The sequence below is a fragment of the Trypanosoma cruzi genome, genomic scaffold (genome assembly GCF_000209065.1).
Source record: "Trypanosoma cruzi strain CL Brener 1047053515179 genomic scaffold, whole genome shotgun sequence".
Lineage (NCBI taxonomy): Eukaryota > Euglenozoa > Kinetoplastea > Trypanosomatida > Trypanosomatidae > Trypanosoma > Trypanosoma cruzi.
Window position 1 is genome coordinate 5952 of NW_001849338.1, and position 11568 is coordinate 17519.

The following is an 11568-nucleotide window of genomic DNA, read 5'->3' on the forward strand; positions in this document are numbered from 1 at the left end:
GTCTTTTTTTTTTTTTCTTCTTCTTCTTCCTTGCTGGTGGGTTTGTTCGTGGCCTTTCATCTTTACACCCTCTCTTTCTTTTTTTTTTCTTTTTTTCTTTGTTTGGGAATGAGGGCTCATTTGATTTTCTCTTCCGTATTTGACGGCCTCCTCCCCGCACTTCTTCTCCCCCTTCCCCCCCTCCCGCCTTTTTTTTCTTTCTTTTTTGTAGTTGTTTGCATGTTTGTTTGTTTGTTTGTTTGTTTGTTTGTGCATCTTTATTGTGATGGTATGTTTTATTTTTCTTTGTATATACATATGTATGTGTGTGGTGCTGAGCCCATGTACTTTCTTTCTTTTTTTTTTTTCCTTTTTTCTGTTGTGTGCTTGTCAGGGTGAATTATTGCGCTGCAAGGCGACAGAGAGAGGAGAGAGGAGAGTTAACATCTTGTGATTCAACATGCCACGGCCTTTTGGAGTTTGGGCGCCCGCCACGACCCTTGCGGAGTACCGGGCGCGTGTGCCGAATCTCTCGGCATTTTCATTGAAGTGGATATACTCGGCAAAGCGGGAGGTGTACTACCATCCCGAGGCACTTGCACATTTCAAGGATCACCAGCAGTACAAAGACGCCGTGGATACCGTCAGGGCAATGAGTGTTTCAGACAAGTTCTTTGGTGAGGGACAGAAGCTTCCGCGTCGTCCAGTGATTAAATTGATGGGGGCATTACTTGTTGAGGGCTTGTTGGTTTACGCTGTTATTCGATACTACTACGGTGTCTACGTGCCTGCCAACAACCCAACATGGCGTAAGGTGGTGAATAAGGAGTGGGAGGAGGCAATTAACACATCACCGTGGGATCACATGTCACATGTCTGGCAGTACAGTGATCAATATGCAGCTGTGATGGGTGACACCGCCTCGCCAGGACCGCGGAAGTTTTATATCCCGGCCTAATCATCGTCAGGACATGTCGTTTTTCTTTTGTATCCTCCCACCCTCTTTGTCTGTGTGTAGTAACCGTATATATATATATATTTAGTTAGCTTCTCTGTGTTGTTTCTAAGGGGTTTTTATTATGTTGTGTGTATCATTGGTCGGGGGTTTTTTATCAATGCCAGGCGGTGTGGAAGCAGGCCGATCAGGGGATGGGAGGGATGCGAAAAAAGGAAAGAGAAAAAAGGAAAAAAGAGGAAAAAAAAAAAAAAAGACAACAAAAATACATAATTGGATGATAGTAGCAGTAGATTGTGCCGAAGGAAAGAGGGGGAGGCACATCATTTAGGGTGTCATTTACGTTGAGGTACTTGTTTTTTTTTTTTTTTTTAGGAGCTTGTGAAAAGAACGATCGCGGGAGAGCTGGCTAACTTAATTAATGTGTGTGTATATCCTGATAAATGAATGCATTCTTTATGATACTTTCTACCGTATGAATCTTTTGGGAAGAACGCGACTTTGTAGGGGCAGGGAGCCGATAGAGGCCAGATAATATTTGTTTTTATTTTTTACAGACACACAGCCAGGTAAGTTTAAGGAAATGGCTTTGGTTCCCTACACACCCTCCGAGTGGTGTGATATTGGCGCCCGTCTCTGGGAAATGGTGTGCCAATGTGGCGAGATCCAGTTACAGTTGACGTTCATTAATGGTAACCAGATGTCGGATGAGACGTTAACTGTGGCCGCATCTTCGACAGGCTTATGCCTGTTCCATGGACCCATCTCTAAAGCTTGGCAGGATTCCACTCTTATTGGACATATTGCGAATCTCCGGGCGCCTCAGATCCCTGATTTTGAGACACAGGTGCTCCTGCCCGCTATGGGAGGCATCCCGGGAGTTTGGGCACCAACAAGGGCTCATCACTGCTGAAAGGAAGCGCCTGAATATTGATTACGCAAACGCCGTCGCGGACGTGCAGAACCGGAATGCTCAGCTTAACTCGCGGGCTGAGGAGGCGCATCACAACCTATTGGTAAGGGAATCCAATATCGCCGAGACCGGCAACCAGGTCCTAGAACTACGACAGCAGTTGGAGGCCGGTCGCGCCCAATTACGGGAGCGCGAATTCAACTTGGGAGTCCTCACTGGTCAACTCCAGGAACGGGAGGCACGCCTTAACGCACTACAAACCGCGCGGGATGCGGAGACGGCGGGGCGGGACGAGTCCCCCGCTATTCAACACGTTGCCAACGATGGCGTAACTACAATACCGCATCAAACGAATAACTTGATGGCTGGAGGCGTGCCTAGCAGTGCGACCCGACACAGTTCGGCGGCTTACAGACCCCCTCACGGCAATTTTGAGAGACCACATTTCCACCCTTCCACGCCGTTGCCTTCCCGCACTTCTCCCCTGGACGCCCAATTACCCATGGAAGAGGACCGCAGTTTCTGCGCATTCGACGTCACTACGTGGCCCTCGCGTATATGGAATGAGGGCGCCTCCGGAGTTGTTTTCGACCTCCGGTGCGCATACCAATGCTGGCAACAGGACGACGAGCAGGTTAAACTTGCCTTTGACAATTTGGTCGAGTGGATCGGCGTGCTGGAAGGCCTGCAGGATCCCACCGATCGCTTCATGAATTTGGGCAGGTCCCTACTGAATACATTCCGGATGCAGCTCACGATTGCATCCGATCCCGGCATCCGGCTTTCCAAACTGCGCGCCTGTCTTTACACCGCTGTTCACCAGACGAAGCAGGCGCGCCCCTTGACAAAGGAAGAGATGAATCAAGTTATCCGCAGCCGGACCGATTGGAAGGAACGTGTTGTTTTTCGACTCGCGTGGATAACGGCGAGTCGTTGGTCCGAGATTGCGGCCTTGACTCCCAAAAATTTCACAATGGAGGCGGACGGAACCTTAACTTTGGATTGGTCCGTCGCGCCGAAGACGGCGGGAGCGGATCCCCACCGTGCCTTGCGGTTCGTGAGGATACGAGGGCAGGACGCCTTCGACACTATAAAGCTATGCAGGACACTTCAAGAAAACGAAAAGCTCACGAATCTGACGACTGCCCAAGTCGAACGAGCTCTGGCTCCTTGGGATGCCACGGCGCATTCCATAAAACGGGGTGCGCTGCGGCACGCTGCTCAAATCGTGGAGAAGTACAATTCGGACCCACACGTGATCTCGCAGTTGGCGAAGCACGTCAATCCGTTCGACCTTCCCCAGAATACTGTTCGATATTTGTGGAGGTACACCACAGTGCTGACCCAGTTGCCGTCACTGGTCGCATTGATGTGAAGGGAGAAACTGCGGAAGGGCAAGAACCCTGGTTGAGAGCAGAGGAGCGTTTTTTCTATGATTTTAATCACAATCATGCTGCTACAATAACGAGACGCGTGGCAAGGACGCGTTTGGCCACTCCACAAGATGAACACGCTATCCCGTTACAGCGAGTCAACGTGCCCGTATTGAACCTAGAGTGGATTAAAACTCGGTTGAACCCGGCCACCTTGGAGAGGCTCATGCAAGTTTGGGGACTCGTCGGGCGGTCCCCTTTCCCTCCGTCTTCCTCCGGTAAAGCGCGCGAAGGCTCACGGAGAATTCCAACCGCTGACGCGAGATTGTTACGAAAAGCAGGAATAATCGAGGACGCTTCGTCCACAATAACAGGCGGATGGATAATACCCTTTTCGGTTGTGGAGGAGAAAACCACCGGTTTACGGCGACGATGGATCGCGTGGCCGCGCGACAAGAACAGAGACGACCCTTACGAGGCTAATGCACCTCTTTTACATATTTCCCATTATTTGCCGCCTGTGATGGCTGAGGCCGCTTCCTGCCTGGATGTAAAGTCGTCCTTCATAGTCTCTTTACCGCGGGAGACTCGGCATCTCTTTCGATGCCGCGCGGAGGACGGCACGCTGGTGGAGCTGACACGGCTCCCAGTGGGATACAAGGCCGGCCCAGAAATTCTCCAGATTATTACCTCGGCAATTGCGGTGGTGACGACGGTGGCTCACTCCTCTGGGCTGCACTTCCATCGGTGCGTGTCGACGTGTGGATCGATAATATACGCATTGCAGGGTCGAAAAGCGACGCGACATTGTGGGAAGCCCAAGTGCTTCGTAATGCGGACAGTTGTCACGCATCCATGGGGGAGGGACGCGAATCGGGCGCTACGCAGTACACCTTCCTGGGGGCGCGGTTTGATCACACTCACCGGGCGGTATCCCTGAGTGAGAAGTTTGTCCGGTCTGTATGCGCCGTGCCGTCACTCAATTCTTCAACCATCGCGGAAATGGAGGTTGTGGCGTCACGCTTTTTGTACGCGGCTTCCATTTTAGGCACGCGTTTATGTGACTACTACTTTTTCATGGCAGGGCGACGACGATTGTCCGCACTTTACCGGGGATTGTGCGGGAGACATCCCCGGTGAACCTTCTGCCGTCAGCGGTTGGCTTGGACGAGAGATTGCGACACAGCATCGAGAATACAATCGTAAGCGAATCATCAATTCCACGAAAAAGGCATCGGCCGCCATCATCACGGATGCATCGCTCCATGGATGGGGAGCCGTTTTTATTCCAGACTTTGTTTACGCTAAAACTGTCTGGAGGAGAGTGGGAGAGGAAGCCTTTTTTTATTATGCAGGCCGAGGCACGCGGTACGCTTGGCCTTATCGGCCTTTTCCGCCATCTTGCCATCCCCCATGGACGTTTGGGTGGACAGCACTTTGCTGCGGGGAGCGGCGAATAAAGGCAGCTCAAAACCACACACCACGACGCGGGAGCTGCAACGGATATGTTTGTTTTTGGACTCTCGCGGAGTGCAGGCATCCTTTGCATACGTGCGGTCTGCGGAAAACCCCCGCAGACGGCATATCACGCGGTTGTGTTTTTGCACTTCAGGACTTGGCGAGGGGGTGGAACTTGCGAAGGACAGCGGCGGGGTCTTGTGACTGGGGGAAACCAAAGTCTACCACTTCGTAAGAAATATATATATATTCAATGCGAGTAGAGTGAGCGGGCCACAATTGTGGCCAATTGATGATGTATATATACATTCATTTACTTGGTGTAGAGTTTGAGGATGTGGTGAACCCACTCTTATTCCATTTACTTCTCATTTCGGCCTTGTTTGTTTTCTATGATTGATAACCTCAGGATGAGGAAAGCGGCCCAGGTGAATATTTATTTTGTGTCACCGTGTGAAGCACCGCATTCCATTGAAGGCGGGATGGCAGTGTAATTTTTGGTGCCGCGTGACTGGTGGATGGGTGAGGGTCCACTTCAACGTGTGACTGGCGTGGTGGGTGCTCGCCCCGGGTGCGTTGTGTGTTGGCTGCGGGGATGTGGCCGTATCCCGTTGGCCGTGAGAATTTTCTGGAGGCGGTGGGTCTCTTCTCGTCGTCCATGGCGGGTGGCTGCTGCCGGTGCGCACTGGTTTCCCGTGCAACTTGCTGTGTTTCTCCTCCATGACTTTTTCCATTTCCTTCACACACAAAAAAAGGAAGTAAAACAAGCGCGAATCGCTACTGTGCACTTTGAGGGCTCTGAAAGGAACAACAACAGTACACACACACACCGCACACACACGTATTTATATACTCTCAAGCGTTGCTGCTGTGGAGGCACCCCGAACACACAACCGTACTCGCGTGACCGGATCCAGCGGAAGGAGGAGGGAAGGAAGAGAGGGTGAGCAGCAGAGGCCCAACATGTCCCGGCACCTCTTCTACTCTGCGGTGCTGCTTCTCCTCGTCGTGTTATGCGGCAGTGGGGCTGCACACGCTGTGCAGACGAAGACTGACGTTGATCCATTCACAGGGATCGGATTGACATCCTCTCAATGGGAAGCCCCTACAAAAGTTAATGAAACATTATTCTCGCTCCGCGTTCCCAGCCTTGTTGAGGTGAACAATAACGTGTTCCTCGTTGCTGAAGCGCTGTGCAAGGAAAAAGGAGAAAGCTGCAGCCGTACTGGGATTGCGTCAAGGCACCTCGATCTAACTGATGATAGGCCAAAGGAGATATTGACGGAGGACGCAAGTTTGGTGGTGCAGTTTCCAGAGGGTGTTGCGACGGGTACCGTCGAGGCAAAAGACACAATGCGGCCAACGACAGTTGCTTCTGGCGACAGTGTCTACATGCTTCTGAGAAATCAGGGCGTTACACCGTTGGTGGGTAAATCGGCTAATGCACGTGACTGGGGGCTTTTGCTGGTAAAGGGAAGCGTCAGTGGTGGCAATGTAATCACGTGGAATGAGACTCATGCAGTGACGTTTGAAAACAATGAATATGCTGCTAAATTCCTGACCCAGTTGGTTTCTGGCGGAGGATCGGGGATTAAGACGAAGGACGGTACGCTCATGTTTCCCCTGCAGGCCACAGAGAAAGAAAACACTTCATTGCTGTCCATGCGCTTTGATAAGTCAGAGAATAAATGGAAGCTTTCGCACCAAACGGATGTTGATGGCTGCAGGGACCCGACCATCGTGGAGTGGGGAGATGACAGATTCCTCATGATGGCTTCTTGTGAGCGAGGTTACCGTGACGTGTACGGATCCACTGAGAGTGGGCGGAGTTGGTTTCCATATGGTGAGACACTTACTCGCGTGTGGGGCAACTCACATGATCGAAAGGGGCACGGCGTCCAGAATGCCTTCATCAAAGTGACGATTGAGGACAAGGATGTGATGCTCGTCACCCTGCCGGTGTATCCGAAGGAGGACAATAAACAAAAGGGTCGGCTCCACCTTTGGGTGACGGACAAGTCACGTGTGTATGATGTTGGGCCGATATCCCGTGAAGATGATGACGCTGCCGCGAGCTCGCTGTTGATGAAGAGTGGGAATGAAAAGTTGATTTCACTGTACGAAAACAAGAAGAACGACGGGTCATACAGTCTTGTCGCCTTGAGCCTGGGGAAGCAGCTGGAGCGGATCAAATCCGTGGTGAAGACATGGTCAGCGTTGGACGGCGCCTTGAAAACATGCAGTTCCAATTCCAGCGCCACTGTCGACCCGAGAAAGAAGGGTATGTGCGCTGGTCCTGTTCCCACTTATGGGCTTGTTGGCTTCTTGTCTGGTAACTTCTCTGATAACAAATGGAGGGACGAGTACTTCTGCGTGAATGCAACTGTGAATAATGGGGAGCCAAGGGTTCGCAATGGATTGACGTTCAAAGGACCCGGGGCAGGGGCGGTGTGGCCTGTTGGCGACATGGGGCAGACTGTGCCGTACTACTTTGCAAACAACAAGTTCACTCTTGTGGCGACGGTGTCCATCCACGAGGCGCCGAAGGAAGCCAGCAGCCCCATTCCTTTGATGGGTGTGATCATGAAAGACAACAGCAGCACGGCGCTCTTTGGTCTGTCGTACACCCACGAAAAAAAGTGGAGGTTCACACTTCCCAATGGAACTTATGGAGGTGTCGAAGATGATGAAGATGATGAAGATTATGAGGGTGCCGAAGATGATGAAGTTGATGAAGTTGCCGAAGATTATGAAGATTACGAGGGTTATGAACATTATGAATATTACGAAGGTAAGTATAATTGGCAACCAAACAAAACATATCAAGTAATGCTGCAAATGAATACCAAGGAGTGGTATGTTTACGTTGATAGAATGCGGGTTTATTCTGGGCACTACAAAACTGGGATCTGTTTTAAGATCACAGGGTCTCACACATCTATTTTGGCGCGGAGAATAAGGAGGGTTCGGAAAGCAGCCACGTGACGGTGAGCAACGTCCTGCTGTACAACCGCATAATCTATGGAAGAGGAAGGAAGATGCTCAATGCCAGCAAAGTCTCTATTCCAAACCCTGGTGAGGAGTTCCTCACTGAGAAAGAGGAGGAAACACCATCATCACCTGAAGAGGGGAAAGCAGAGCAGGAAGTTGAGGAGGCGCTTCCACGGCCACAATCCTCCGTGGAAGCACCTGAAGGCAGTGATGCTGCCGCAGTGTCTTCTGGGATCCGTGGCTCGCACGGAAAAAGGGAGGAGGAAACGGAGACGGATGGCAGCGGCGAATTGGCGTCTCCACCGGCCTCATCGAGTGTGGGCACCTCTGCTCATTCAGGCGACGACGGGATGGGTGTCCGTGAGGGCACCACTCTGCAGGAAGAAGTGCCACCACATCTCGGGACTGAAGACATTCCGAAGGCCGACGTGGAGCGACCGATCTACGAAGAAGAAGCGACCTCTCCGGAAGGGGCCACTGAGCGGCAGACGCAAGAAACCACTGCGCCTTTGGTTGAAAATGGAGACAGTGAGGACGTTGGCACCGCATCGGGCAATACAAGCACCCTGCCTGGGGAAACCAAGATCCCATCGGAGTCCAACGCAACAGCACCCTCGGACGCTGGCATTTTAGTTGAGAACGGGCATTTCGAGGAGTTGGCGGGCATGGCTCTATTTGCTGAGAGCACCGTGCATGGGTGTGTGTCTCGGGTGTTGTTGCTGCTGCTTCTGGGGCTGTGGGGCACTGCGGCTCTTTGCTGAATAAATTTGGGGAGAAAAATTGCAGAATTCTGTGGAGCAACAACTGAGCGGCATCCCAGCAATACTCAATGAGTTTTGTCAAGGATACTTTCTTTTTTTTCTTTTCTTTTTTTTTTATTTTTCTTTTTTTTTTCTTTTCTTTTTTTTTTTTATTTCTTTTTTTTTTCTGTTTTCTGTTTTCTTTTCATTTTTTTTTCTTTTTTTTTTTTTTTCTTTTTTTTTTTTTCATTTATTTTTCTTTTTTTTTTGTTTTTCTTTTTTTTGCTTTTTTCTGATGTTTTCTTTTTATTGCTGGTGCTCTGTTGAAGTAATCGGCATTCCTGTTTGTGTGTTTTTCCCAAAAACGGTCGCTTGATGCACACCGTGATGAGTGATTTGTTTCCCCCTCTTTTGTTTGCTTTTTTTGCCCACACGCGGTGCCGGCCTCATTGCTGTGCGTCCCACGGACTGCACGAAGGGAGGAGTGGAGGAACAGGCCGGATGCCGCATGGAATGTGAGGGATGTTGTGTGGGCTGGTGGGAGAGTACAATTCCTTTTTTTATTTGTGTGTGCGGGCAGTATGTATAAACTCAAGAACACGGTTGCATTGTGCTGCGTGGCACATGAAATGACATATCTGCCGAGTCAATTGTTTTTTTTTTTTTGCTTTTAAATTCTTTCAATTTTTTTTTTTGCTTCTTTTTTCTTTCGGTAAATCACTAGAGTTTCTTTTCCGTCTGTGCCGTGTCCACTGCCGCCGTGTGTCTCCGTGTCCCTTTTTATTATTCCTCTGCTGGCTGTGCTGCTGACACGCCCCCATTTCTTCTTCTTTTTCTTTTCTGCTAGAGGTACCGATGATCCGTGACGAAGATTGTTTGTGTTCCCCCTCTGCGCGATGGCACGAGGGTGACTGGGCGCCTGCCTGCTGAGTGCACTCGGAGGGAGCGGATGGTGCGCGTGGTGCTCCGTTTGTGAGTTCGGGACGCCACCCGTCACGACCTGCTGCGAGGCGCAGCGCTATTCCGTCGGGGCGGAGAGAAGTGAAGGACTGCGCCGTGGACTTGGATGCGCCCCGTTCCTCTCGTTGCGGCCGTGTGTGTGTGTGTGTGTGCTCTGGATGCCCAAACTCACTTGCCCCGCAAATGCGACAACGGAAGGATGTGGTTGCGTGGAGGCGCCAATGCCACTTGAATCAAACCGTGCCTGTGACACACACGCAAACAGGAAAGCGAAAGGAAGGATTATTCGTCTGGGCTGCTGGCCGGATCCCCAAATTTCCGAAGGAAATAAAATACGACGGAAAGGGAGAATGAGTAAACGGAGAGGCAGTGGGTTCGCCAAACCCTCGTTGTTTGCTCCGCACATATGTGTATATTTATATATTCTGGTGGCCCCGCTCTCGTGACATGATGAACGCTCTATTCGGATATACCTATTTTATAGCTTACGAAGTGGCAGACTTTGGGCCTCTCCAGCCACAAGACCCCGCCGCAACGGTGGGAATCAAGAGAGGGGGCGGACGGTACGGCAAAAATAAAAATATTCATCTTGACGTTATCGGTTCCTTTGATTCCTTCCATCGCCGTCCTCTAAAGGAATTCATGCGATAGGAAGGAATAGTAGAGAGATATGTCTTTGTTTCATTGGGAGCTCGTGAGGAGGATGCTCATGAAGTAGGCTGGCGTCCCTAATGTATGTGTGTCCTGGCAAAACGGAGATATTTCTTCACGATCCTTTTCTATTTTGTGAATCTTTGGTTGACCGTCACTGAGGGATTCAGGGAACTGTTAGCGTCCAGACGATTTGTAATTATTTTAGTTTTCACAGCCACACGGTATCCCTGCAAGCTGATTGAAGGAAATGGCGGTGTTTTCCTTTACACGGCGACGGGGAGAAGCAACATTGGTGCCCGCATGTTGGACTTGGCACGCCAGCATGGCGATGTACGGGTGCAGCTCACTTTTATCGATGAGCACGGGCCGTTGGATGCGGTGGTAACCGCCGCCGCAACAATGACAGGCTTACGCTTGGGTTCAGGAAACATCGCCATGCACTGGGAGGAGCCGACCGTTGCGGGCACTTTGCGAATCGCCGGGCGCCTCAAGTACCTAATTTCGAGGTTCGAGTGCTGCTGCCCATCGTGTGTGCTGCCCGGGAGTTGGGGGGCAAGCAAGGGCTGATCATTGCTGGAGGGCAGAGACTGAGCACCAACTACGCCAGTGCCTTCGCGGGCGTTGCGGATCGGAGTGCTCAGCTTTACTCTCAGGTGGAGGAGGCGCATAACCACTTGTTGGCACGCGGATCTCACATTGCGGTGGCCGGCGGTTTTCTTGCGGGACGCGGAGACGCCGTTTCTGCGCGAGGCGCCCACCTCTTGGAGAGGGCCGCCGGATGGCGTAAACACACAGCCGCACCAACGGCATCGTTTGATGGCTGGGGGCGTGCCAGCATCCACGTTTCCCCAACGCAATCTCACGGGAGAGAGACGGTGGGTCAACGCCCAAACGTCTCAGGGCAATTTTGGGCGACCACGTCTCCCTCACTCGATGCCTTTGCCCTCCCGCACCTTCCCCTTCGAAGATGGCTCCGGTGCAGAGGATCAGGTACTGCATTTCCTTGCATTGGACGTTGACACTTGGGCCCCGCGTGTATGGAATGACGTCGTCTCCGGAGTCCTCGTCGACCTCCGATGCGCATACGGTTATTATTTGCACTAAGTGGACTCTCAGGTTCAAATGGCCATCGACGGTTTGGTGTCGTGCAGGCGCGCACTGGAGATGGATCGGGAACCCAGCGATCAGCTCATGGATTTTTGGCAGGGCCCTGCCGCAGACCTTCCGGACGCTGATCGCGATAACAACCGACCCCAGCATATCCCGCCCTCCACACTTCGTGCCCGCCTTCACATGGCCGTTCACGAGGCTGACATCTTCGCGAGGGCAACCCAGCCTCTTGTGGAGCGGCGAGTGAACCAACAAAAACAACGATTGTTGCGATGTCAGTTGTGTCGTATTTATGGACACGACGCATCTACACGCAACGTGCGCAGCGCAACCAGAGGGATTACTCGCAGCGCAGTCTGTCATTAAAAAACGGCGAGGGGCTGCCGACTGCTTACGAGGGCGGAAGAATACAGCCCCATCCATTCCGCCACCACC

At 51.6% G+C, this 11568-nt stretch overlaps 1 protein-coding gene and 1 pseudogene across 1 annotated transcript, besides 15 other annotated features; both read left to right on the forward strand.

Moving 5' to 3' along the window:
- Positions 1–1137: a sequence feature (heterozygous, non-Esmeraldo-like haplotype).
- Positions 2–104: a sequence feature (GA-rich).
- Positions 212–251: a microsatellite.
- Positions 440–937, forward strand: Tc00.1047053503769.40 (cytochrome c oxidase VII, putative; the record flags this gene model as incomplete). The annotated part of the gene is made up of 1 exon (XM_801683.1): positions 440–937. The coding sequence occupies one exon, from the start codon at positions 440–442 to the stop codon at positions 935–937; it is 498 nt and encodes a 165-aa protein (XP_806776.1).
- Positions 1138–1290: a sequence feature (haploid, non-Esmeraldo-like haplotype).
- Positions 1143–1200: a sequence feature (T-rich).
- Positions 1291–8440: a sequence feature (areas not merged during assembly with more than two copies in the genome that could not be assigned to a particular haplotype).
- Positions 1308–1485: a mobile genetic element.
- Positions 1308–4942: a mobile genetic element.
- Positions 4866–4927: a mobile genetic element.
- Positions 5642–8431, forward strand: Tc00.1047053503769.20 (annotated as a pseudogene).
- Positions 7347–7458: a microsatellite.
- Positions 8441–11568: a sequence feature (heterozygous, non-Esmeraldo-like haplotype).
- Positions 8523–8701: a microsatellite.
- Positions 9060–9119: a sequence feature (A-rich).
- Positions 9827–10059: a mobile genetic element.
- Positions 10056–11568: a mobile genetic element.